This window comes from Heteronotia binoei, chromosome 11 (assembly GCF_032191835.1).
Source record: "Heteronotia binoei isolate CCM8104 ecotype False Entrance Well chromosome 11, APGP_CSIRO_Hbin_v1, whole genome shotgun sequence".
Taxonomy (NCBI): Eukaryota; Metazoa; Chordata; class Lepidosauria; order Squamata; family Gekkonidae; genus Heteronotia; species Heteronotia binoei.
Window position 1 is genome coordinate 8,559,464 of NC_083233.1, and position 27,868 is coordinate 8,587,331.

General features: G+C 45.9%; 1 protein-coding gene across 2 annotated transcripts in view; it reads right to left on the reverse strand.

Annotated features, from left to right (window-relative positions):
- LOC132579251 (vascular endothelial growth factor receptor kdr-like) overlaps window positions 1-27,868 on the reverse strand; it is a 242,832-nt gene that overhangs the window by 20,326 nt on the left and 194,638 nt on the right. For both annotated transcript variants that reach the window (XM_060249494.1, XM_060249493.1), the window contains exons 24-28: window positions 21,006-21,105; window positions 17,778-17,883; window positions 8,964-9,088; window positions 7,010-7,088; window positions 1,622-1,722 (exon numbers count right to left, since the gene is read on the reverse strand). In XM_060249494.1, the coding sequence (XP_060105477.1) occupies window positions 1,622-1,722; window positions 7,010-7,088; window positions 8,964-9,088; window positions 17,778-17,883; window positions 21,006-21,105 (511 nt within the window). The remainder of the gene's footprint in view (window positions 1-1,621; window positions 1,723-7,009; window positions 7,089-8,963; window positions 9,089-17,777; window positions 17,884-21,005; window positions 21,106-27,868) is intronic.

Below are 27,868 nucleotides of genomic sequence, written 5' to 3' on the forward strand. Positions count from 1 at the left end.
ATCAATAAACTTAGTCTTTGTATCAACTTCGACTCGTCATTGAACCCGCATGCTTGACACACCTCTGCTGAGGCGTCCCCTTGGTCCATCTGAGCTTTTTCAGTTTAATCTGAGTTTATTTCAATAAACTAAAGAAGAGAAAACAAGCCTGGGACAGAAAAATCAAAGCTGGATTTAAAGTCGTATAAATAAACCTCAGCCCTGAGAGCCAGTGTGGTGTAGAGGTTAAGAGTGGCTGACTCCAGTCTGGGGAGCCAGGTTTGATTCCCCACTCCTCCCCAGGAAGCCTGCTGGGTGACCTTGGGCCAGTCATAGTTCTCTCTGAACTCTCAGCCCCAGCTACCTCACAAGGTGCCTGATGTGGGGGGAGGAAGGGAAGGTGATTGTAAGCCTCTCTAAGGGAGAGAAAAGAGGGCTATAAAAACCTACTTTTCTTCTTCAACCCTGAAATTAGCGCCACTGAATCCTCTGTCTGTCTCTCTCTGTCACTCTCTCTTAACTCCTCACAAATAACAAACAGCTTCCACAAATTTTGTGACAGGACCATTCTACACTGCAGCCTTGCCATTTTTTTCCTTACCTCAAACAAAGAATGAAATACAAGAAAAATAATCAACTGGGGATGAGATCTGCTAAGAGCTCCCCTGACTTAGAAAGCACACTCCATCTTGGGAAGGAGAACTCTTGCAATGGACACAGAATAACATCGGAGCTCTGGACTGCAAATGCTTTTTCAAAGGTGCCGTGAAGGTAGAGTTGCCAACATCCAGGTGGTAGCTGGCGATCTCCTGGAACTACAAGTGACCTCCAGGTGACAGTTCCCCTGAAGAAGATGGCTGCTTTGGGACTCTTTGGCATTATACTTCCGTGAAGTCCCTCTCCTCTCCAAACCCTGTGCTCCTCAGACTCTAACACCCCACCCCCCAATCTTTTCCAACTCAGAGCTGGAACCTTATCTGAAGATCCACTCATGAATCCCCAAACATTCATCTGTTTTGGCCCTTTAACCTCTGCAATTATTTATATGGCATTACCGTGGTGCAGAGTGGTAAAGCTGCAGTACTGCAGTCGGAGCCCTCTGCTCACGACCTGAGTTCAATCCCAGCGGAAGGTGGTTCAGACAGGTGGCTCCAGGTTGACTCAGCCTTCCATCCTTCCGAGGTCGGTAAAATGAGTCCCCAGCTTGCTGGGGGGGGAAAGTGTAGATGACTGGGGAAGGCAACGGCAAACCACCCCGTAAAAAGTCTGCCATGAAAACGTGAAAGCAACGTCACCCCAGAGTCGAAAACGACTGATGCTTGCACAGGGGACTATCTTTTTTTATATCTCTCAGGGCTACAAGTTGATTCTGCATCTGTATCATATTTCATTCTTTGTGAGCCAAGTTTCATCACGAGACAAGGATAGAACTGGCTAATTTACAAGGGGATATCAATATAACCAATAGCACCCAAAAGACCTATACAGTTTTGAGGGTGTAAGTTTCATCAGAGCTTTGACTCTCTAACGCTTATACCCCCCAAATCTTGTTGTTCTCTAAGGTGCTGCTGGACTCAAATCTAGGTCTTCTGCAGACCACCACGGCTATCCTCTGAAAACATAACCAATGTCAGGTACTTACGCCAGAGCCATAATCCCATAGGGCCAGGAGCGGATTTCCAGCCTCTTCCGGCTTTTGATTTCATCCAAGGTCAGCACCATCCCACTATCTGACTCGCATTCCTACAGAAAGAGGAGGCAAGGAAAGGGCAGCTTCAGCATCTTCAAGAGGGCCATATTCCCATCATCAAACTAGAACTACAACCACAAGAAAGAAAGGGAGTGGCTGCGAATGCAGCCTGGTGAAGACAGCCAATGCAGATGGAAGTCAAGTTAAAGGGCTGATGCTGATCTCAGCTGTTCACTCTTGCTAACTCTTCTAAACGGCATTTGTACAGTGTGACAGATTTTCTTTACTTATAGCTGCAGCACGTCCGGCATGGCTAAAACCTACAAGCCCCGCCCAGCCTGTTCTGAAGGGTCTCGTACTAGTATAAGATACGGCTTTGTCTCGGGGCTAAGCAGCACCAACCCTGGTCAGTACTCGGATGGGAGACCACCAAGAAAGTACGGGGTTGCAATGTAGAGGCAGGCAACGGCCAACCACCTCTGAATGTCTCTGGCCTTGAAAACCTCACCAGGGGTTGCCATAACTCAGCTGTAACTGCAAAAAAAAAAGTGCTTTGCCTAAATCCAGTGATCCTATCAAACAGAAACACCCAATAAGTGTTCAATCCTGGAGAAGCTCAGGAAGGGCAAGGGAAAGTCTTCCCTACCCTGCCACTTCATTTGGATCATCTGTAGCTGCTGAAATGGCTCCACACGCTGGTCAAATGTGGAAGTGCCCCCTGCCTCCCCCATCTCTGGGTCAGTATTAAGAACATAAGAGAAGCCATGTTGGATCAGGCCAGTGGTCCATCCAGTCCAACACTCTGTGTCACATAAGAACATAAGAGAAGACATGTTGGATCAGGCCAGTGGCCCCTCCAGTCCAACACTCTGTGTCACATAAGAACATAAGAGAAGACATGTTGGATCAGGCCAGTGGCCCCTCCAGTCCAACACTCTGTGTCACATAAGAACAGAAGAGAAGCCATGTTGGATCAGGCCAGTGGTCCATCCAGTCCAACACTCTGTGTCACATAAGAACATAAGAGAAGCCCTGCTCGAAAAGGCCAGTGGCCCATCCAGTCCAACACTCTGTGTCAAACAGTGGCCAATATATGTGTGCATGTATATATACATGCACACACACATATACATACATACATATACAGACACACACACATATATAAACATACATACTGTGGCTAACAGCCACTGATGGTCCTCTGCTCCATATTTTTATCCAATCCCCTCTTAAAGCTGGCTATGCTTGTAGCCGCCGCCAGCTCTTGTGGCAGTGAATTCCACATGTTAATCATCCTTTGGTTGAAGAAGTACTTCCTTTTATCCGTTTTAACCTGACTGCTCAGCAATTTCATCGAATGCCCACAAGTTCTTGTATTGTGAGAAAGGGAGAAAAGCACTTCTTTCTCTACTTTCTCCATCCCAGGCATAATCTTGTAAACCTCTATCATGTCACCCCGCAGTCGACGTTTCTCCAAGCTAAAGAGCCCCAAGCGTTTTAACCATTTTTCATAGGGAAAGTGTTCCAAACCTTTAATCATTCTAGTTGGCCTTTTCTGCACTTTTTCCAATGCTATAATATCCTTTAACAACCCTCTATATATGATCCTTGCTACAGTTTGATTACTTTCTGATTTAGTGCAAACCACTAAACAGCCAAACGGCCAAACTTTGGTTTTGCACCTCCTCTGAATCAAGATTACAAATAAGAGGAAACATATAAAACTATGCACTGAGCTGGAAGTCAGTAATTGGGTCTGATCACACAAGAGAAGGCAAGGAGGGAGCATGCAAGCAACCGACACATGGGGTGCTTCTGCATGGGTTATTTGCTCTGAGTTCAAGGCAGAGAGCCAGTTTGGTGTAATGGTTAAGTGCACAGATGGATTTGATTCCCCACTCCTTCATTTACAGCTGCTGGAATGGCCTTGATTCAGCCATAGTTCTCATAGGAGTTGTCCTTGAAAGGGCAGCTTCTGTGAGAGCTATCTCAGCCTCACCTGCCTCACAAGGTGTTTGCTGGAGGGGAGGAAGGTAAAGGAGTGAGCCACTCTGAGACTCTGATGGTGAGCCACTCTGAGATAAATCCAATATCCTTCTTCTTCAGTTGAGACTTATCCCAGTTTCTACACAGCATTGTGCTGCATTCATGCATCTTCTGGGCTTTCTCCAATGCTTCTCAAACCTGCTTACACTCCAGAGTTTTGAGGAAAATCACAGCAAAGCTTGCTGTGCAGGTGGAAAACGTTGGATTTTTCTGGTCCCACCTACACAGTAGCCATTTCCCCATGGCAGCTCTCCCTACTATAGAGAATTTTTTTTGGTGATTTAATAGTGCTATATCAATATATCCTTATACCAAAATACACATCGGGTTCTCTGAGTTCCCAGCCAGTATTCATTCATTTTTTAAAAAACAAGTCTCTAGCCCTTTTCCTTGCGGAGATATACAAAAACTAGTCTAGCTCCACAAAGAAATTTAAAATGAAAGAAATAGCCTATCTCCACAAAGAAATTTAAAATGAAAGAAATAGCATAACTCCACAAAGAAATTTAAAATGAAAGAAATAGCCTATCTCCACAAAGAAATTTAAAATGAAAGAAATAGCATAACGCCACAAAGAAATTTAAAATGAAAGAAATAGCCTATCTCCACAAAGAAATTTAAAATGAAAGAAATAGCATAACTCCACAAAGAAATTTAAAATAAAAAATAGCCTATCTCCACAAAGAAATTTAAAATGAAAGAAATAGCATAACTCCACAAAGAAATTTAAAATGAAAGAAATAGCATAACTCCACAAAGAAATTTAAAATGAAAGAAATAGCATAACTCCACAAAGAAATTTAAAATGAAAGAAATAGCATAACTCCACAAAGAAATTTAAAATAAAAGAAATAGCCTATCTCCACAAAGAAATTTAAAATGAAAGAAATAGCCTAACTCCACAAAGAAATTTAAAATGAAAGAAATAGCATAACTCCAAAAAGAAATTTAAAATGAAAGAAATAGCATAACTCCACAAAGAAATTTAAAAACTACCACCAGGGAAATCTGTTTGGTCACAGCAGCTGCGTTAGCAACTGGGAAACTACCAACTGTTCCTATACTTGAAAAGGCATGGGGATGGGGGCAAAAGCTCCCAGGACTGCCACACGGCATGCCCAGTTCTCATCCAGGCTTTGCAGCAATGACCCATGCTTCTAAGACGGCACTGGCAGCCAATGGATGGAGCTGTGTCCCTATCACAGTAGAATCTCTTGGGTCGCTACAATCATGACAATTGCTATAGCCACAGCTATTGCTCCCAGGTCATGGAGGCTGAATTGACTCAACCGGTGCATGTGCGTGCGTGCAGTTCAGCAGCGATCCTGCCAGGAGACCCACATGGGGGATGCCCAAGAGGCATCTCAGGAGGGCTGTGAAGAGGAAGGGGGTGGGAACATCCTCCCCCCCCCAAAAAATCTGGTTGTGTCCTAGAGGGATGGCTCTGATCTAGCCGGAATCCTGCCCATCCTTCCTTTACATCCACGGATGTTCCTGGAAGAAACAGGCTTTGAGCCACCTGGCTTGCAGCTGCCGGTGGTTCCATTTGATGCTGCTGCTCATGCTCAGCTTGCAAAAGATTTCCTCTGTTAGTTTCATGAAGATAAAGGAGCTTCTTTCTTGGGGAAGTTTTAAAAAATCCGTATCAATTTAATGAACACAGCTGGTCTGGTGAGGGCAGTGAAATGTATAAAAAGCAAAGACAACGTCATCGTTTCCCCTCTTCCCTTTGATTTTTCTGACATTTTAAATCCTGGATGCACCCAGCAAGGATAAGAGCCCTTCACTTTTTAAAAAATCAATTGTTGAACATTATGCACATTATCTGAGATGCCAACTCTGCGGAGCCCCTCCCTGTGTTATAAGAGCAGCTTGAATGACCAGCAGCAAAAGTGGGGCAGAATCTGACCATGGGGTCTCCACACCATCAGCAGTGCCACCCTCAACTGGCATGAGGAAGTCAGAAGGCAACGTGAGAGTATGTGAGAGTATGTGTTTGGCTTTCCTAAGATTCAGGATGGACAAAAACAAATACTTCTTCATACAATTAGTGGTTAAAATGTGGAATTTGCTGCCAGAGGATTCAGTGACGGCCATAAGCAGCTCTAAAGGGGCATTGAACAGATTAACGCAGGATAGCTGTGCTCTGGCCTGCAGGCCCTGTTCCCTCCTTTCCTGCAAGATTTCCCCAACACCTGGAAAGGCTTCTCTCTATCTCTCTCTCTGTCTCAAGTAATCACTGCCACCATCTGACCTTTATAAGGAATTGCCTGCTGGGAGGTTCAGGACTCCCAGCTTTCCCTCCAAGTTCTGTGGCCTTGCCTCTGTGTCTCCTGCTGCCCAGGGCCTGGTCACCGTGAGGACCATTTACTGCCATGTGCACCCTTGCCCACTTGCCCACTGCCTGCCTTCTCCCTGGCACTCCTTTTAAAATAGCGAGTCCTAAATGGGGTGTGTGTGTGTTTTCGCTCCCAGCATCAAAAGTTATAAAGTATTTACTAAAAAGAAAATGTTTACATGCATATGTTTAGCACACCAGACTGAGCCAGGGATATAAAAGAAATGGGTAAAATTCAGTTCCTCTGTTACCCTATTAGATGTTAAAATATACCCTAAAATATACCTTAATAGGGTATGTTAAAACATAACCTATTAGATGTTAAAATATATGACAGGCTCCTTAGCTTTAAGAGGTTACAGATCTCTACAGAGCGACCATTACTTCGAAGCTTTCTCCAGCTCTCCAGGCGAGCACATGGTTAATGGCTGCCTTCTCCAGACCTCAGTCAAGAGTTCTGTCTGCTCTGATGGAATCAGCACCAAAGACACTTTCCTCCTTACTTCCAGAAGGTTTATCACTTCTTTTTTCCCCACCTACTGACCAGGTCAAGCCAGGTAAGATAAGCTTTTCCTGGAGATTCTTCCTGAAGTCTTTCTAGTATTTAACACCTCCAAGTCTCTAGGGGGAGGGGAACTTGACCATCTCATTGTCACTAATTAGCATTTGCATGAAGGTGGGATGAGGTAAGTCTGGAAAGCAACTGAACTGACTTCTCCTCTTCCTGCCTGTTCTCTGCCCAGAGAGGGGGAAAAATAAACTTTATAAAAACTCCAAGTGAAGGTTTTGCTCAGTTCAAACCTCCAAAGGAAAAATGCATTTCTTATCAAGGTGGCTACAAACCACAGTGACTAAAGGAAACGGCCATGCTCAGAGGCAGTCAGCCTCTTAATCCCCGAGTCAGGAGGCCCTGGCTTTGTTGTTGGAGGAAAGGGTCTGAAAGAAAATGTGCCTACCTCCTGTGTGGCTTTCTCTGTCCCCACTGGCACCTCATCAAATGTCTTCACGCTGAGTGGCCGATTCTTAGTGTTGATCCTGAAAACAAAATGAGATTGCAGGCTGGCTAGTCATGAACTTATAAACCTGTTTTGTTGGGGTTTTTGAAACGTAAGAAAATAAGATGCCATCTATGCAAAATTCCAGAGAGTGAAAACATATGAACATATGAAGCTGCCTCATACTGAATCAGACCCCTGGTCCATCAAAGTCAGTATTGTCTCCTCAGACTGGCAGCGGCTCTCCAGGGTCTCAAGCTGAGGTTTCTCACACCTATTTGCCTGGACCCTTTTTTGGAGATGCCGGGGATTGAACCTGGGACCTTCTGCTTCCCAAGCAGATGCTCTACCACTGAGCCACCGTCTCTCCCCTGTATCTAACCAACACGTGGAGGTTGTCATACAAAACATACAAAATAGAAAAGAGTGTGGTCTTTATGAATGGATTGGAGAATGGAAAAAAGTTTGTGTGCAAAAAAGTTTGTGTTCAGGAACACTGGATAGCTGCAGTTAAAGGGCATTCAAAGGGCTCTCAGCTTGGAGAGAGCGGGCGTTTTCGCACTGACCTTAATCAGCAGCGACCCCCCTCTTCACCGCGCAGGATCTGCGTCGATTTCGCACTAATTGCCCCGGAGCACCCAGAACAGCCGGAAAGTCCCGCGGCTTTCGCGGCGCAAACGGAAACCGCCAAAAACCAGTTTCCATTTGCGCCGCAAAAGCTGCGGGACTTTCCGGCTCTTCTGGGTGCTCCGCGGCAATTAGTGCGAAATCCGCGCAGATCCTGCGCGGTGAAGAGGGGCGTCGCTGCTGATTAAGGTCAGTGCGAAAACGCCCAGCATGTAAAGGACTGGAAAGGGTGGCGACAATTGACAGCTCCAGGTTGCCTCGTCTGGGTTTAAACTGAGCTGCAAACGAGCCAGGCCTGGATCTTTTTTTTTTTCTTCTTGGTTCCAAATCCCAAATATTTTATGAATCCGAATATTACACCAGTATTGGGATTTGGGGATATCAGGAAATACTATTTTTTTGGGTTCAATATACCTGAACCCCCCAAATAGTGGGCTTTTTTTGCACACCCCTAATGAATTCCCCTTCAACCCTTCCTATATTAAAGAGGGTGCAGAATGAGGAATAACCTTGCATAGAACTATTCCACAAAACCTTCTCATTCCATGCATGCACTGTCTTTCTCTAGCTACCTCTCTCCCAAGAACATACTTAACTTGCTCTTCCTTCAAGGAGCTCAGGGTAGTGTGCCAGGTTCTCCCTTGCCCATTTCAGGCTCAGAGCAGTTGCTGCCTAGCCAGTCGTCATAACAGATACCAGTGTTGAGCAGATGCAAAACGCAATGGCCGTTTTCGCACTCACGTTTTACTGGCGCCACGACCCTCCTGACGCCGGCGAATCTGCATGGATTTCGCACCAGAAGCGCCGGCGCTCCCAGAAGCGCCGGCTACTTCCGTCGCTAAGCCAGCGCAAACGGAAATCGCAAAGATGCAGGAAAACGTTTGCGCTGGCTTAGCGACGGAAGTAGCCGGCGCTTCTGGGAGCGCCAGCGCTTCTGGTGCGAAATCCATGCAGATTCGCCGGCGTCAGGATGGTCGTGGCGCCAGTAAAACGTGAGTGCGAAAACACCCACAATGTGTTTTTTGTGCTTTGGATGGCAAGCAAACAATCCACACAAAAACAGGCAATGCAAACAAGGTAAACATAAATGTTGACTGGGGCTTTCTGCAGATTTCTTGGCATCCCTGGCCATAAATGCGTGGAATTCCTAGCATCCCTGGTGTATTGCTGGTAAAAATGACTGCACACTTTGCTAACATGGAAATCTTTCAAGAGCAACTTTGCGAGCCACCTGGCTCTAAAGGCGGCTTCTCCCCAGACGAGAGAGAGAGAGAGGGCTAAGCCTTACCCTGCTTCCACTGCACTCCAGCGATTGATACAGTCGCTCAGGTTCTCTTCCAGGATGCAGATTTTAGGGTTGGAGTCCCCGTCTGGACACAGTGGAATGTTCAGTGGGATATAATCCTTCCCATCCTACACATTTCAAAATAAAGCAAAAAGGAAGAGAAGAAAAGGCTCATTTTTGTTCCTGGATCTAGGGTTGCCAAGTCCAATTCAAGAAATATCTGGGGACTTTGGGGGTGGAGCCAGGAGAATTTGGGGGCGGAGCCAGGAGACATTAGGGGCGGAGCCAGGAGCAAGGGTGTGGCAAGCATAAATGAACTCCAAGGGAGTTCTGGCCATCACATTTAAAGGGACGGCACACCTTTTCAATTCCTTCCTTTTACAGGAAATAACGAAGGATAGGGGCACCTTCTTTTGGGGCTCATAGAATTGGACCCCCTGGTCCAATCGTTTTGAAACTTGGGGAGTATTTTGGGGAGAGGCACTAGATGCTATACTGAAAATTTGGTGCCTTTACCCCAAAAAACAGCCCCCCCCAGAGCCCCAGATACCCGCAGATCAATTCTCCGTGATTTTCTATAGGAATAAATCTCCATAGAGAAAAACAGAGTTCCCAGCAGACATTTCCCTCCCCTCCCCCTGCTTTCTGATGACCCTGAAGCGGGGGGAGGGCCTCCAAACCGGGGGATCCCCTGCCCCCACCTGGGGATTGGCAACCCTACCTGGATCTGAGGCCTTTATTTTTGTTCCTGGATCTGAGACCTTCAAGGGGCTTCACAGGCCTTTGAACCCTGGTCTCCCTGGTTCACTGCCCACTACTCAACACAAACACTTAGCATTCCACGACACCCTTCCAGAAGAAGGCTTGCAACTCCCAGAAGGTGGCCTGTCCACCTTTTTTCTGAAGATTTTGGGACAGCACAGTTTGCTCCTGGGTATGGCTGACAACCTCCACGTGTTGGTTAGATATCTCTTGGATTACAACTGGTTACAGAGATCAGCTCCCTTGGAGAAAATGCAGCCCCTCCCTCCCCCAAAGCCTGCCTTCCACAAACTCTTCAGGAATTTCCTAACGCAGAGGTGGGTGGCAGGGGGGAGGGTCAGCAGCACAGCAAGGCCCAGTGCTAGTCGTCCAAATCTGTTGCCTGAGCCCCCAACATCTCTGCCCCTCACACCAATGAAATTCTTCAGAAGAAAGTGGAAGCGGATGTGAAAGGGAAATGGGTGGGCTGCTCTGGTTCCCTCAGGGCCAGCCCAATGGAGCCCACCCAAGCTATGATTTTGGTCAAAACCACAAGCCCCTTATAGTTAATAAATTCCTTATTTAATAATTTATTTAACTATTGAATAACGTTTCAGCTCAACATTAGGAAGAACTTCCTGACAGAGCAGTTCCTCAGTGGAACAGGCTTCCTCGGGAGGTGGTGGGCTCTCCTTCTTTGGAGGTTTTTAAGCGGAGGCTTGATGGCCATCCGACAGCAATGCGGATCCTGTGAACTTGGGCAGGAAGGGCTGCATCATGTGGCCTTTTCTTACTCATCCAGGGAATGCTGATTCACACTTCAGGGTCAGGCAGTCATTTTTCCACAGGCCAGTTTGGCCAGGGATCCTGGAGGTTTTTGCCACCTTCTGGGCATGCAGTGGGGGGGGCACTGGATGTGTGTGTGTGTGGGGGGGGGGGAGATATTTGTGAGGTTCCTGCATTGTGCAGGGGGTTTGACTAGATGACCCTGGAGGTCCCTCACAACTCTATGGTTCTATGAAATCCAGAATGAAATCCCACAGTCACTTAGCAGTCAAGATGCACAATGTAAATACACACACACACATACACACACACACATATATATATATAATAGATTTTTTTTAAAAAAAATTTCATTAACCATGAACTGAATTATTATTTTATTTTTACATTGCACATTTGATGCTTTTGTTTATAAGAGACAATATGGTGATTTTTTTAAAAAAACAACAACAGGATAGTGAAATTAATTCACTTCCATCTAACTGGGCACCTGTCAAGCATTGTGAATTTTCTATTTGTTATACCGTAATTGTCAGATCATAGAATTGGTACTAACCATGAATTATACTCAGGCACATCCAAGTAGCAAACCCCCTCCATTGCTTCTTTCGCTTTTACTAACAAATACAGGAATGTCCTCTTTGAAGATAAGACCTCCTGGGACTCATTCCCAGGCCCAGCGAGGCCTGGACCCAGGATGCGGCCAACCGCAATAGAGATAAGGAAGTTAGAGTGTGAATTTCACACGTGAATGTAGAATTGTTTATAGAACCTTTGATGTGCCATTTTAAAGCATGTATTCTGTTGTTACTAAGTATCACTTCCAATACCCAGCTCGGCTGAGCCACATGGATTATCAATAAACCACACTTTGTTTCAAAACCCAAGGACTGGTTATTGTGAAATCTCATGCTTGACAATTTTGGAACTGATACTTAGTAACAACAGAATACATGCTTTAAAATGGCACATCAAAGGTTCTTAAAGCTCAGGGCTGAACACAGATGCTGGTCAGGCTGGCCCTGTGCTCTCTGGGGCAGGCAGTGCAGGGGTATAGATGGGGGCCCAGGCAGTGAAAGGCGATGGGGAAGTGAGGGTTTGCTGTTGGGGAGGTGGGTTCAGTTGTCACCTGTCATTCAGCTCCCATGGGGAAGAAACACGGCCTGAAAGTTGGTGGCAGGTAACTGGGCATCTACCTACATTCCAGCCCAGGAGTACCTTAGAGACCAAGATGGTTTTCAGAGTGTGAGCTTTGGAAAGTCAAAACTCCCTTCACCAAGTGTGTTTGGGAAATAATCAGCCTTTCAACCAAAAGAAGCAATTTTCTCTGTGATCTGCACAGAGGATTCTGACCTCCTTCCCCAGTCTCTGAGCCTTCACCTAGTCTCTGTCCTTGACAGGTCAGCAAAATGGGCCAAGAGGAGGTGAGCAGATGCACTTAGCACTTTCATGCATTCTGAAGACTGCACTTTCAATGTACTTTAGCAATGGCTTGCAAGTGGATTTTGCACAGTAAAACCCAGCTGCAAAGTGCACTGTGGATTGAAAGAGCAATATTCAATGTGTGCGCCACCCTTGGCAGTCGATACAGGAGAATAACTTTCAACGGAATGCTGATATGGCACTTTCACAGCTGTTCCCATGCAGACTGCACTGCTTATCTCCCATTGTGGTAAATGGCCTGCTGCTGCTTTTGTGACAAACCCACCCAACAGCCTCTGGTGTCAACATAATGTTGACAGCCCTCCTTGTTGGAATTCCTCCTCGTAGAATCCTATATAAGCATGAGGACTTGCACTGGGTTGATGCCCACACTTGTGGGGCACTCCAGTGATTCCAGATGCCATGATCTTAGTTTTTTTGATGTTGAGTTTCAAGCCTACTTTTGCACTCTCCTCTTTTACCCTCAACAAGAGGTTCTTTACGTCCTCCTCACTTTCTGCTATTAGAGTGGTATCATCTGCATATCTGAGGTTGTTGATGTTTTTCCTGGCAATCTTAATTCCAGTTTGTGCTTCACCCAGGCTGGCATTCCACATGGTATTCTGCATATAAATTAAATAAGCAGGGTGACAATATACATTCTTGTTGAACTCTTTTTCCTATTCTAAACCGTTCCATATCCTGTTCTGGCAGTTGATTCTTGACCCTTATACAGGTTTCTCAGGAGACATGTGAGGTGGTCTGGTACTCCCATCTTTTTAAGAACTTGCCGCAGTTTGTTGTGATTCACACAATCAAAGGCTTTAGCATAGTCAATGAAGCAGAACTAGACGTTTTTCTGGTACTCCCATGCTTTCTCCATAATCCAGCGAATGTTGGCAATTTGATCTCTAGTTCTCCTACCTCTCTGAAACCCAGGTTGAACTTCTGGTAGTTCCCAATCTACATACTGCTGAATCCGAGCTTGTAAGATCTTTAACATGATCTTGCTGGCATGTGAAATGAGCACAATGGTGCAATAGTTTAAACATTCCTTGGCATTACCCTTCTTTGGGATTGGAATATAAACTGACCTTTTCCAATTCTGTGGCCACTGTTGTGTTTTCCAAATTTGCTGACATAATGTGTGCATCACTTTAACAGCATCATTTTTTAGGACTCTGAATAGCTCAACTGAGATACTGTCATCTCCACTTCCTTTGTTGTTAGTAATGTTTTCTAAGCCACCCTTCAGCGGGATATAAATTAAAAATTATTATTATTATTATTAAGGCCCATTTGACTTCACATTCCAGGATGTCTGACTCAAGGTCAGCGATTTCACTGTCATGGTTGTCAAGGTCATTAATATCCTTCTTGTATAATTCTTCTGTCTATTCTTGCCACCTCTTCCTGATGTCTTCTGCTTCTGTTAGGTCCCTACCATTTTTGTCCTTTATCATGGCCATCTTTGCACGAAATGTACCCTTGATTTCTCCAATTTTCTTTAAGAGATCCCTTGTCCTTCCCATTCTATTATTTTCACTGTCATGGTTGTCAAGGTCATTAATATCCTTCTTGTATAATTCTTCTGTCTATTCTTGCCACCTCTTCCTGATGTCTTCTGCTTCTGTTAGGTCCCTACCATTTTTGTCCTTTATCATGGCCATCTTTGCACGAAATGTACCCTTGATTTCTCCAATTTTCTTTAAGAGATCCCTTGTCCCTCCCATTCTATTATTTTCCTCTATTGCTTTGCATTGTTCCTTCAGGGAGGCATCTCTCCTTGCTGTTCTCTGGAAATCTGCATTCAGTTGGGTGAATCTTTCCTTTTCATCTTTGCCTTTTGCTTTCCTTCTTTCCTCAGCTATTTGTAAAGCCTCATCAGACAGCCACTTTGTTTTCTTGCATTTCTTTTTCGATGGGATGGTGCTGATTGCTGCCTTCTGTACAATGTCACGAACCTCCATCCATAGTTCTTCAGGCATTCTGTCTATCAACTCTAGTTCCTTAAACCTATTCTTCACCTCCACCATTCATAAGGCTGTCTATTCATAAGGGATGTGAGCAAGGTCAAACCAGAATGACCAAATGGCTTCCCCAGTTTTCTTCAGTTTAAGCCTGAATTTTGCAATGAGTAGCTCATGATTTTATTTATTATTTATTTATTTCATTCAATTTATATCCCGCCCTACCCCACCAGAGCGGGCTCAGGGCAGCTCACAACACAGAATGCTAACAATAGATCAGTTTAAAATACATTAATAATTTATACAGTAAAATACATAAAAATAAATAAAACAGTCAGCTCCAGGTCTTGTTTTAGCTGACTGTAAGGAGCTTCTCCATCTTTGACTGCAGAGTATATAATCAATCCGATTTCTGTGCTGCCCATCAGGTGATGTCCACGTGTAGAGTCGCCTTTTAGGTTGTTGGAAGAGGGTGTTCGCTATGACTAGTTTGTTCTCTTGACAAAACTCTATTAGCCTTTGCCCGGCTTAATTTTGTTTTCTAAGGCCAAACTTGTCAGTTGTTCCGATTACCTTTTGACTTCCTACTTTGGCATTCCAGTTCCCTATGATGAGGAGGATATCTTTTTTTGGTGTTAATTGTAGAAGGTGTTGTAGATCTTCATAGAACTGGTCCACTACAGCCTCTTCTGTGTCAGTGGTTGGGGCATAGACTTGGGCTGAGGTCATAAATTGACGAGATGGGCATGGATGAAAGCCAGTTGCATGTCGGATTTTATGTGGTTGTCCAAACATCAGCATCTGGCAAGGGTCATTGACTCGTTAGTGTCCCGAACTGCCACGACTGGGACACGGACTTTTTTGATAGTACATTAAATCCGGACCAAGAATGCTTCCGACGACTCCTGTGTGTACTTTCTATGTTTGAACGCTCCATTGTAGCCGACTCGTCGCAAGCGCACATCCGCTTCCCTGTGAGAGCCCACTCCAAATGATATCATTGCGCCAGCAATCGTTGACTCAGCCTTCCAACCTTCCGAGGTCAGTAAAATGAGTACCTAGCTTGCTGGGGGGAAAGTGTAATGACCGGGGAAGGCAATGGCAAACCAGCCCGTAAAAGGTCTGCCGTGAAAACTTTGTGAAAGCAGCGTCACCCCAGAGTCAAAAACGACTGGTGCTTACACAGAGGAACTTTCCTAAATGGGAGGGGAGGCAGATCGCCCACCTTTGCTGTCTCCCTGCCAGGCGGAGAGATGGCAAAGAGAGCTCCCGTGCTCCCCCCCCCATTTAAACACCCCAGTGGGGTGTTTAAATGGAGGGGGAGGAAGATGACCCACCTTTGTGGTCTCCCCGCCAGGTGGAGAGATGGCAAAGAGAGTTCCTGTACTCCCCCCCATTTAAACACCCTGGCGGGGTGTTCATTTTTTGTGACAGTCTACGTTGTTTGATGCCCATTCCGGCCTGTTCCGGCCCATTCCGTTTTTTACCCTGTCCCATTTAAATGGAGGGGGGAGAGGAAGATCACCCACCTTTGCTGTCTCCCCATCAGGCGGAGAGACAGCAAAGAGAGTTGCCGTGCTCCCCACCCCCATTTAAACACCATGGTGGGGTGTTTAAATAGGGGGGAGGAAGATCACCCACCTTTGCTGTCTCCCCGCCAGGCGGAGAGACAGCAAAGAGAATTCCTGGGCTTCCCCTCCCTGGCCAGGTGTTTAAATTGGGGGGGGGGGGGCAGATCTCCCACTTTTGCTGGCACTTTTTTTTTTTTTTTAAAGTCAAGCACAATATCCCACGGTACTGCGCTTGCACGAGTGTGGAATGTCAGCTCAAAAAATGAGGTCCGGTTGAGACCTCTGATCAACCAACGACGGGACCAACGCTGCTTAGAACTGAAGGATGGAGGGAGGTCTGATCAGGAAATTTGTTGTAAAAAAGCTGCGGGGTATAATAGCGACAGGTTAGGGATGGATTTAATGGTGAGTGTGACCGTAGCCTTGGATTACTGTGATATTGAATGGTTTGCCTTGGATACGGACCGAGATCATTTTGTCATTTTTGAGATTGTATCCCATTACTGCCTTCCTCACTCTCTTGTTAACTATAAAGACCACACCATTTCTTCTGCAGGACTCTTGCCCACAGTAACAGATGTAGTGATCCTCTGAGTTAAATTCGCCCATTCCCATCCATTTTAGTTAACTGATTTCCAAGATGTCGATGTTCAGTCTTGCCATCTCTTGTCTGACCACATCAAGCTTACCTTGATTCATAGATTTTACATCCCACATTCCAGTGCAATATTGTTCTTTGCAGCATCAAACTGTTCTTTCACCAACAGACACATCCACAGCTAAGCGTCCTTTCGGCTTTGGCCCAGCCACTTCACTCTTTCTGCGGTTACTTGGACTTGCCCTCCGCTCTTCCCCAGCTGCATATTGGGCACCTTCTGACCTGAGGGGCTCATCTTCCAGTGCCATATCTTTTAGCCTTTTGTTCCTGTCCATGGGGCTTTCTTGGCAAGGATACTGGAGTGGGTTGCATTTTGTCTGGGTTCTCAGCTGCGGCCTGTCCATCTTGGGTGGCCTTGCATGGCATACTGAACCGCGCAAACCCTCTCGCCATGTCAAGGCAGCAATCCATGAGAGAGCCATCTGCTTTACTTTCAATTAAATATTTTGGGAGGAGAATTTTTCCTCTTTGTCAGCTCTCTCCATCTCTTTATGAATCGCTATGTCCCTCCTTAATAATCTCTTTTTAAAACTGAAATGGCTTCTAAACTGCCTTCCTCCTCTCAATCTGGGGGGAGGCCCTCTCCTCTCCCTCAGCCCCAGCCCCTCCTGCCTCTGTAGGCCTTCCAGGGTGTCTCACGATTCTCCTGCCAGGATCCCTCAAAGCAAGCCATGTTCTCCTCCTGCTTGCCCCCTCTGCTAAGTCCTGGGGAGAGTGTCATCTTCTTTGCTGGGGTGCACTCCTCATCTTTGCTTAGTTTCAGCCAGGTGAGTCCATTCAGCAGTGTTGAGGAACCATGAGTGACAGAATACACCCAACAAGTTCATGGACTGGAATACTGGACAACTTTTCCCATTTAATTTTCTGTCTTTTTATTTCTAATTCATGCTGTAGATTCCAGAAGTGCCTCCCCCTCTCCCCCCAAGCTATGAATTCCCAGGAGTAAATTTCAATAATTAGCAGGAACAGCTCCTTGTTTTATCCCTGAGAAACACTTGTGATCTTGTCCTCTTGAGTCTACAGTCACTTGTCTTGTCCCTTTATCATAATTCTGTCTTCCTTTCTTTTCCCCTTGGGCTATATTAGGAATCCCACAAATTATTCTTCATGGCAATCTAAGTCTCCTTCAATGGAGCTTCACTGATTTATTTGTTTCACGAAGTGATGCGAGAGAGGAGAAACCTGTATATGGAAGGTTATGTAACTGATCTGTTCCAAAAGCAGAGAAAAAAAGTTGATTAAGCTATCACGGAACAGGCAATTATATAATTGACTGTGAGTCATAAAGCCTTTCACTTTGAAGTTCCTCAAAGCAACGATGAGTTTGTATGCATCCTCATGTATGTGATGAAACCAAGCGTAAAAGAGAATCACAATATTCCCTCTCTGGGAAACTGAAAATGAATTAAAAGTATTTGTATGACCATTGTTCCTCTATGGGGCAAATGAAATTTTCAAACGTTATCCAACAAGGCATTTTTCCTTGTCAGAGACAGATAAAACTGGATTTGTGAAATGTGATCCTCTCTGAATGAGTGGTAGATTTACACACACAACCCCAATTTCACTCAACTGCTTTTGCACTAAACTCATTTCCTATAACTAGGCCTTGTCACTTAGCACAAGACCCCAGAAATCCTTTCTGCACAAACAGAAGTGCTGTCTTTACCTGTTGCACATTTGCCTGCAGGAGGTCCCCCAGACGCTCCACCAGTTCTGTGAAGGTGGGTCTCTCTGCTGGAACTCCGTGCCAGCAGTCCAACATGGTCTGGTAGCTGTGAAGAAAGAAGAAACAGACTTTCAAACACCCCAGATGTTGCTAATCTCCAGGATTTAGTTTTTTAGCTGATGTGGATTGTTTGCATAACTTCCTATGTTTTAGAGGCTTCACACTGGCTGGCTGGAAGAGCTCCTCAGCTCTTGATTGTTGAAACTCACCTGAAGCCGTTACAGTAGGGGCTCCCATGGTGCTTACAGGCACTGATACTTTTCCTGGTGCCCGCCAAGCGTTTAGATAGTGGGAGAGGCTAGGTGGGACAGCAGGCCTTCTGACTGGCTATGAAAATTCAAAGGCTATGCAGATTAAACAAGGCTTCTGCCTGAAATGTCTAATTGTTACTAGCAGATTTATATCTTACCTAATTCTCTGACATTTTATGCTTCTCCTGCACCAGCCATTTTGTGATTCTCCATCTCAACCTCCCGTGTGATTGTGTCAGAATTCTAAAAGCTCAAAAAGGCTCAAAAAGGCCGGGGAGCCCTGTGCTAGAGCTTTTCTGCTCCCCTCAAAAGCAGCTGAGTGAAACTGGGGTTGTGTGTGTAAGGCTCTACCACTCTGCCCATCAACACAAGTGCTTATGAAAATAGGCAGGTTCCCTAGAGAGGCAGCAAAACAAGTTAGTAAAGAAGATGAAGATGAATTGGATTTATATCCCGCCCTCCACTCCGAAGAGTCTCAGAGCGGCTCACAATTTCCTTTACCTTCCCCCTCCACAACAGACACCCTGTGAGGTGGGTGGGGCTGGAGAGGGCTCTCACAGCAGCTGCCCTTTCAAGGGCAACCTCTGCCAGAGCTATGGCTGACCCAAGGCCATGCCAGCAGGTGCAAGTGGAGCAGTGGGGAATCAAACCCGGTTCTCCCAGATAAGAGTCTGCACACTTAACCACTACACCAAACTGGAAGAAGGGACTGGGAGGCTGGTCCACAGGCTCTGGCTGCAAGCTGCTTTTTCATTTTCATTTCCCCCCCTATCTCTCTCCTGATTCTTATCTTATCTTCAATGTTCTTTTTGATCCTACAACACTATTCACATCACAATACCCTCTAGCAGAATTATTATTATTTTGATGTTGTTGTTATTATTATTATTACTTCAAATATCTAAAGGCAATGAATCCTGCAAAAGGTCAGCATGGCAGAGTTCTGACTTGTGTATTACAATGAACGGCTGGGGATTCAATACTAGAGGAGCCAAAACTAACAGGGGCACTGTGCCTCTTTAAAGACCAATAAGCTTTTTATTCTAGCATAGATTTTCTTGGACCTGAACAAGCGGACTCTAATTCAAGAAAGCTTATACTAGAATACAAATTATTCCTCTTTAAGGTGCTGCAAAACTCCTGTTTTAATAGAATCATAAAATCACAGAATTTGGAAGGGACCCCCCAGAGCCATCCTGGCCAACCCCTTGCACAATGGAGGAACCTCACAAATACCTCTCCCACACACACACTCCCCGGTGGCTTTTGGTCCATGCCCAGAAGATGGCAAAAACCACCAGGATCCCTTACCAACTGACCTGGAGAAAAACTGCTGCCTGACCCCAAAGTGTCAATTAGCATCCCCTGGGCGTGTAAGAAAGGGCCACAAGAATTAAGCACTGATGTAGTCCTTCCTGCCCTCATTCTCATGATCTGACCATGTGCACAGAATCAGCATTGCTGTCAGATGGCCATCTAACCTCTCTTTAAAAACCTCCAACAAAGGAAAGCCCTCCACCTCCCAAGGAAGCCTGTTCCACTGAGGAACTGTTCTGTCATTAAGTAAACTGACTGGGGAAGGCAATGGCAAACCACTCCGTAAAAAGTCTGCTGTGAAAACATTGTGAAAGCAACATCACCCAGTCAAAAATGACTTGTGCTTGCACAGGGGACTACCTTTACCTTTTTAATGTTTAGCCAAAAACTCTTCTGATTTACGGTAATTTCAACTTTTTGGTTCTGATCTAACCTGAGGCAGCAAAAAAGAATTCTGCACCATCCTCTAGATGACAGCCCATCAAGTAGCTGAAGATGGGGATCATATCACCTCTCAGTCGTCTCCTCTCCAGGTTACATGCCCAATTCCTTCAACCTTTTCTCGTAGGACTTGGTCTCCAGACCAAACAGCTCTCTTGTTGGAGAAGCAGCTCAGCTCTTAACAGTCCAATCTCAGAAACGAATCTCACTGAGTAAAATGGGATTTACTCTCTCAGTAAGAGAGCCAGTTTGGCGTAGTGGTTAAGTGCATGAACTCTTATCTGGGAGAACCAGGTTTAAGTCTCCATTCCTCCACTTGCAGCTGCTAGAATGGCCTTGGCTCAGCCATAGGTCTCTCAGAGTTGTCCTTGAAAGGGCAGCTTCTGGGACATCTCTCTCAGCCCCACCTACCTCCCCTGCTGTTGCCTCCTGGTGCTCAGAATCAGAGGTTGACTGCCTCTGAGCATGGAGGTTCCTTTTAGTTCCAATGGCTAGTGGCCACTGATAGATCTCTCCTCCATGAACCGGACTAATCTCCATGCTCCTGGCCATCACTACATCCTCTGGCAGCGAATCCCACATTTTAATCACTCGTGGTGCTTCTCACTTGCCTTTAAAGCCCTTTACTGGGGTCAGCATAAGTTGGCTGCAGCTTGACAACACATACTTAGATACAATGGCTCTCATGTCATCTCTGGATTTTGTCATTTGTATTTGTATTCAACATACTCTTTTATATTCCTGTTTTTTTTAAAGGAAATGTTGATGGGTAAATGATGACTGCAGTTCCCTTGAGTGAGGCCCTGGGCAAAGCAGCTGTCCAGAGGGCTTTCCACCCTGCAAGAGAGGGACTAACGAAGAAGCAGGGGACAGGGAAGGACAACTAGAAGGAGCTGAAACAAGGAGTCAGAAATCCAGTGGGGAAGAGGGACTGGGGGGGGGGGGGGGACGACATGTTTCATCCCTTGAATTTCTGGAGGAGGAAAGAACAGATGGAGGGCTTTCTTAATAGCACATTAATATCCAGAGAGGCTGTGAGCAAAATGTGCATTCCCTGAGGAATCTGATTAATAAATTCCATCTGCCAGATGGTCAACTTAACAGTCTGTGTGACAGAGATAGTGTGTGTGTGTGGGGGGGGAGCGGGGGGAACTCTTACATTTCTGGAGTTGAATATTCTGGCAGCCTCATCCGTGTTCCTTCTTTGAGACGCCGGCAGAAGTCCTCATCAATCTGCACCCCTGGATACGGAGAGGCCCCTGCAGGCACAGAGACACACACAGACTGTCACATCAGCCACTCCAAGTTTTACCTTCACCTCTTGCAAGAGCAGCGTAAGACAAGAGCGGAGGCAGCAAGAGAGAAGAAACTCTGCATTGCTAGAATGCCACATTGGCAGGGCTCCCAAACGTGGTGCCCAGGGGGGCCATGGTACCTGCCGTACCTTCCCTGGCGGCAACTTTTCAGAAAATGGGCAGGGGTACTGGGTTCTGGTGAGCACCACGTTGGGAACTCTGTTCTAGTACAGAATCCTGGGAGCTGCAAGAAGGGGATGGAAGCCCACCCTCTCTTTCTCCAGGCCTGCTACCCTCCCAGTGATCGGGCATGTATGCAACCCAAACATAGGCAGCTTTGCCTCCTTCAGCAGCCATTTTGAGGTGACACTCACCACCCCCTCTCAAAAAACTAAAGGTGCCCCACAGGCTCAAAAAGGTTGGGGATCTCTGGCATGGAGGAACAGCATCAGAGCCCAGTGCAAATACTCAGATTGCACCAGGAACTTTGGGGTTGCCGCTAAATTCTACCCAAAGTGAAATTTGGATCAGAATCCAGAGTTCGTGTAAGGCAGTTCTATTTATCCGATACTGAAAGCAGCCTTCCTGGAATCCGCTTTCCTTCCATCAACTTCCAATGATTTCTCTTCGCACTCCCACAGAATGAAATTTAAGTGTTTGCTCACTTCGCCTAAAAATGCCTACACTGGTTACCTAAAAATGCACTGCTTCAGTTGTCTTCACTTGTTACGTCTACACTGGTTACATAAACCATGTAGTTTCACGTTCATCAGTTCTTCCCTGTCCCTTGTATGTTGGGATGCGGCAATATTCTTGCATGGTACCTAATAAATTTTAGGTATTTTATGAATGAATAACATAAATATTAGGGCTGCGATCACACACACTAAATAATGCGCTTTCTATTCACTTTCAGTGCACCTTCCAACTGGATTTTACTGTGTGAATTGGCAAAATCCAGTTGGGAAGTATATTTTAAGTGGATTGAAAGTGCATTATTTAGTACATGAGAGCAGCCAACAATACTTAAGGTCTTGTTTACGCCACAAACACAAAACCTATGATGTAGTGTATAACAGTGAGAAACTCAATAACAGTGTAACAGTAAGGAAAGGCTGTATGCGTAAAGGACACATCTGAAGTGGATTTTCCATTGAACTCCAAGGCCTCAGACTGGGTAAAGAAATATTGTGGTGGGATTTTGCATGGGGGTAGGGGAATTGTTTCTTCAGATCCCTCTAGCTGGCTGTGCACTGAAGAGGAACAAAAGCAATTTTCTCCTTGCGGTGACTGAACACAGTGCGGGCAGGACAAGGCGGTGCCTCTTCTAACCCCAGCTCCTCGAAATGCTCATTCAGGAGCACAAAACAACTCAGAAAAGCAGCTCAAACTTTAGCTTCTTCAAATGTTGAGGGATAAACAGATAAGCTGAAGGGACAGGCCATAGAATGGAGGACAAAGCAGCCTCTCAGCCCACACCTTGTTGTCTTGAGAGACCCTGCAGGGGCTCTGCCTCCTCTAAGGACATCTGAACTAATATGACAAGGAAACTGAAATGCACAAATTGTCAAGCATGGTAGAATTCCATTGGTAATTGATTGTTTTAGGGTCCCCCATAAAGCTGGCCTGTGAAATATCATGGAGGACCAAGGTCTATTAAGTCTGTTATTCTTTCCCCCTCCCCTTTCTTACTTTATTGCTTGCAAAGTAGAAGTAGAGAGGAACTAAATTAACTTGAGAAAGAGTAATCAGCACCTTCCCATACATTCCTGTTAGGGAGTGTGACACATCTGGGGAAAGCAAAGACGGAGTCCTGATAACGCTACGAGAATGTAGACATTTATGATAGTTTATGTGTGAGAGCACATCCCTCGCCCCCATCTTTTGGAATCCTTTTGAAGTATGCCTTAAAAGTATTGTATCAATTTATCTTTAGCATCACTCTCAAGAATCTGTTACACTGAAAGTATCGGTCTATCAATAAACGTAGTTTTGTATCAAACCTGACTGGTCATTGAAACCGCATGCTTGACACAAATAACCCACACAACTGTCAGGGCAAGGGAAGTACGTTGAGCAGCCCTCTAATAGACCTTGATTTCCTCGAGAAAGCAGAGTCCACACCCGAGCGGAAAGTTCATGAGCTTCGTTTGGAGAAACATGACTCTCCTAGACCCAGCTTCAATCTTTAGCTCCTGTTTACTTGAGCCCAGAGCCCAGAAGAGCAACAGGCGGGAGACAGCCAGAGAGTGCCTTCTCGTCTGCCTCCTCTGATGGGCCGCCACAGGGCTAGCAACTCGGCTTTAGGATCCCTCTGCAGCAAGGCCCTAGGCAGCTAGTTAGGCTGATTCCTCAGCCTTCCACGGGGCACAAATGGGCTGTTTCTTAGGTTGTAAGTAGAGCTCTCCTCAGAATCGGCAAACGGTAGGCCTCATTTGGCCCTTCAGCTGCTGGCCACTGATTCCTAGCTCAGAAGGGCTCAACTTAGAAGGAATTCACTCCACATTCAGTGGCTGTACTGCTTTTGTGATCCCTCCTGTTCTTTAAAATGTCAGGTGGCCACCCAGGCAAGCCCGATCTTGTCAGATCATGGAAGCTAAGCAGGTCTGATTCTGGCAAGTCCTTGGCTGGGAGACCTCCTTGGAATACCAGCAGTCGGGAGGGCAGGCTCTATTCAGCCACCTCCCTGAATATCCTCCAGGCTCCAGTAGGGGTCAGCCACCAGTGGTCACCAGGACTTCCAGGTTCTTCTCTGGCAAGTACTTGGATGGGAGACCTCCTTGGAATACCAGCAGTCGGGAGGGCAGGAGCAGGCTTTCTTCAGCCACCTCCCTGAATATCCTGCAGGCCCCCAGTAGGGGTCAGTCACCAGAGGTTGCCATGACTTCCAGGTGTATACACATACGCTCACATGCACACACACACATGTGCATGTACAAACACAAAAATACACACAAAAAGAGTCAGGAGGTTATGCTCCAACTGAGGCAAAATGTTAGATCAGCTATGGAACACGGGAAGCCGTTAAGGCCCTCTGAATTGCTTGTGGAGTTTACAGCAAAAACTGCCTTCTTCACTCAGGCTTTGTAAAATCAAAATTGCATTTATACACCAGTTAGGGTTGCCGGCTTCCAAGCAGGGCTGGGAGAGATCCTGCTGGCAAAGATCAGCTCCCCTGGAGAAAATGGCTGCTTGGAAGGGTGGACTTTATGGTATTATACCATGCTGAGGCCTCTCTCCTCTCCCAAACCTGCCCTTTCCTGGATCTACCCCCCAAAGTCTCCAGGTATTTCCCAGCACAGAGTTGGCAACCCCAGCACCAGGTGCTCCTTCACATTAGTGATCTTTTAATAATAATAATCCCGTATGTAACTGATAGAAAACAGTCACAGCAAATGACAAGGGCTTAAGTGGATTTTAGAAGGGGTTAGATGGAAGGCTTAACTCCTTCAACAGGTATCTGCCCTGATCCATAAATCAAGCCTTCCTGAACATCTGAAGCTGCCTTCTACTGAATCAGACCCTCCTGGGTCCATCAAAGTCAGTATTGTCTACTCAGACTGGCCAGCGGCTCTCCAGGGTCTCAAGCTGAGGTTTTTCACACCTATTTGTCTGGACCCTTTCTAGTTGGAGATACCGGGGATTGAACCTGGGACCTTCTGCTTACCAAGCAGATGCTCTGCCACTGAGCCATCGTCCCTCCCCAAAACATATGAACATATGAAGCTGCCTTATACTGAATCAGACCCTGGGTCCCTCAAAGTCAGTATTGTCTACTCAGACTGGCAGCAGCTCTCCAGGGTCTCAAGCTGAGGATTTTCATGCCTACTTGTCTGGACCCTTTTTGGAGATGCCAGGGATTGAACCTGGGACCTTCGGCTTCCCAAGAAGATGCTCTGCCACTGAGCCACCGTCCCTCCCCTAAAGTGAGTCATTGGTCACACTCTGCCATGCTTGGCTTGCGGTCCTTCTGACCTGCCAGGGATAGGGCAGGACCGTGCGATGTTGGGGGCAATTGCTGCCCAAAACACAAACCCCTTGTAGAAAATTTCAGAGGCAGCCTACTCCTGAATACCTGCTTGCTGGAGGGCTGTTCCCTTTGCAGCCAGCTGGTGAGCGTTCCAGAAGCTTCTTGGTGACAGCTGACAGACAGTCTAGAGGGACATTAAGGCTGATATAGTTGTTTATATCCTTCCTGGCTTCGTTGGAATTAATTTGGCAGTTGTACACTGCCTCGGGGAAGGTAATCGATATGTTGTATAAATAAATATGTAACAGAAACACTTCGCGGAGGTCCTAGTATTGTGCCTGTGGGCACTTGATTTTCAGGAATCGTAGAACCATACAGCTAGAAAAGGACAGTAAGCAGTGGGGTGCTGCAGGGCTCGGTACTGGGTCCCATGTTCTTTAACTTGTTCATAAATGATTTAAAGTTGGGGGTGAGCAGTGAAGTGGCCAAGTTTGCAGATGACACTAAATTGTTCAGAGTGGTGAGAACCAGAGAGGATTGTGAGGAACTCCAAAGGGATCTGTTGAGGCTGGGTGAGTGGGCGTCAACGTGGCAGATGAGGTTCAATGTGGCCAAGTGCAAAGTAATGCACATTGGGGCCAAGAATCCCAGCTACAAATACAAGTTGATGGGGTGTGAACTGGCAGAGACTGACCAAGAGAGAGATCTTGGGGTCGTGGTGGATAACTCACTGAAAATGTCAAGACAGTGTGCGTTTGCAATAAAAAAAGGCCAACGCCATGCTGGGAATTATTAGGAAGGAAATTGAAAACAAATCAGCCAGTATCATAACGCCACTGTATAAATTGATGGTGCGGTCTCATTTGGAGTACTGTGTGCAGTTCTGGTTGCCGCACCTCAAAAAGGATATTATAGCATTGGAGAAAGTCCAGAAAAGGGCAACTAGAATGATTAAAGGGCTGGAACACTTTCCCTATGAAGAAAGGTTGAAACGCTTGGGGCTCTTTAGCGTGGAGAATCATCGACTGCGGGGTGACATGATAGAGGTTTACAAGATAATGCATGGGATGGAGAAAGTAGAGAAAGAAGTACTTTTCTCCCTTTCTCACAATACAAGAACTCGTGGGCATTCGATGAAATTGCTGAGCAGCCAGGTTAAAACGGATAAAAGGAAGTACTTCTTCACCCAAAGGGTGATTAACATGTGGAATTCACTGCCACAGGAGGTGGTGGTGGCCACAAGCATAGCCACCTTCAAGAGGGGTTTAGATAAAAATATGGAGCAGAGGTCCATCAGTGGCTATTAGCCACAGTGTGTGTGTATGTATAAAATTTTTTGCCACTGTGTGACACAGAGTGTTGGACTTGATGGGCCATTGGCCTGATCCAACATGGCTTCTCTTATGTTCTTATGGGACCTCCATGGTAATCTAGTCCACCCAGGAACTTCACAAATACCTCTCCCTCCATGGGCTCTGGCATCAAAATGCCTGCCATTGTGTGCGTGTGTGGGGGGGATCAACTCTGCTTTGGGAAAAGACACTCTTTTCTTTTCAGCTAGATTCAAGTCCAGTTGCACATCAGAGAACAAAATTTGGTGGGGGGGATAAGCTTTCGAAAACCAAAGCTCCCTTTGAAGGGAACTTTGCCTCTCAAAAATGTATACCCTGAAATTTGTGTTGGTCTCTAAAGTGCAACTGGACTTGAATCTAGCAGATCAGACCAACGTGGCTGCCCTCTGAAACAGGTTTCTTCTCATTTGCCAATAGGGTTGCCAACCTCCAGATCGCACCTGGAAATCTCCCACTTCTACAGATGATCTCTGGATGACAAATCAGCCAGTATCTTTTTTGAGGTGTGGAATTGTATGCAATTCCTTTCCTAATAATCCCCGGCATAGTGTTGGCCTTTTTAATTGCAGTAGCAAACTGTCCCGACATTTTCAGTGAGTTATCTATTATGACTCCAAGATCTCTCTCTGGGTCAGTCTCTGCCAGTTCAGACCGCATCAACGTGTATTTATATTTAGGATTTTTGGCCCCAATGTGCATTACTTTGCACTTGGCCGCATTGAACCTCATTTGCCACGTTGACGCCCACTCACCCAGCCTCAACAGATCCCTTTGGAGTGCCTCACAATCCTCTCTGGTTCTCACCACCCTGGACAATTTAGTGTCATCCGCAAGTCACTTCACTGCTTATTCCCAACTCTAAATCATTAATGAACAAGTTAAAAAGCATCAGACTCAATACTGAGCCCTGTTTTGTGTGTCTGCTTGGTCTCTAGCCTCAAAAGCTTGCTTACTAAGTTTGGGACATTCCAGTTGGCCCTACTAAAGGTATAATGGGGTTGGGTTTTGAATTTTTCTAATGAGCCAATCTCTCCCCCCCCTTTCTTTTGTGCATTTCAGTTATTTCACATTTTTCTTCTGAAATACACCCTGTAGCTAGATTTTGCATAAAAGTACATAAGATGCAACCCTCATTCCACAAGTTTCTGGATCCTTTCATTCCCCAAATGGATTGTGACATGTAACTTCTTTTTCTTTAATAATTGGGCATCCTTGAAGTTTGATGAAGAATTTGAATGAACACACAATCCGGTTTTAACAAAGGGGTATTAGTGGAATCTCAGCTGGAGTCCAGGTTTCAAGGCATCTCTGTACACTTGATATCCTCTCACATTCCTCCTTGGTTTCCTGTTTTTGTTCAGCTCTGGCATGCCAGCCTTGGAAGCAAAGTTACGCAATGGAGAAA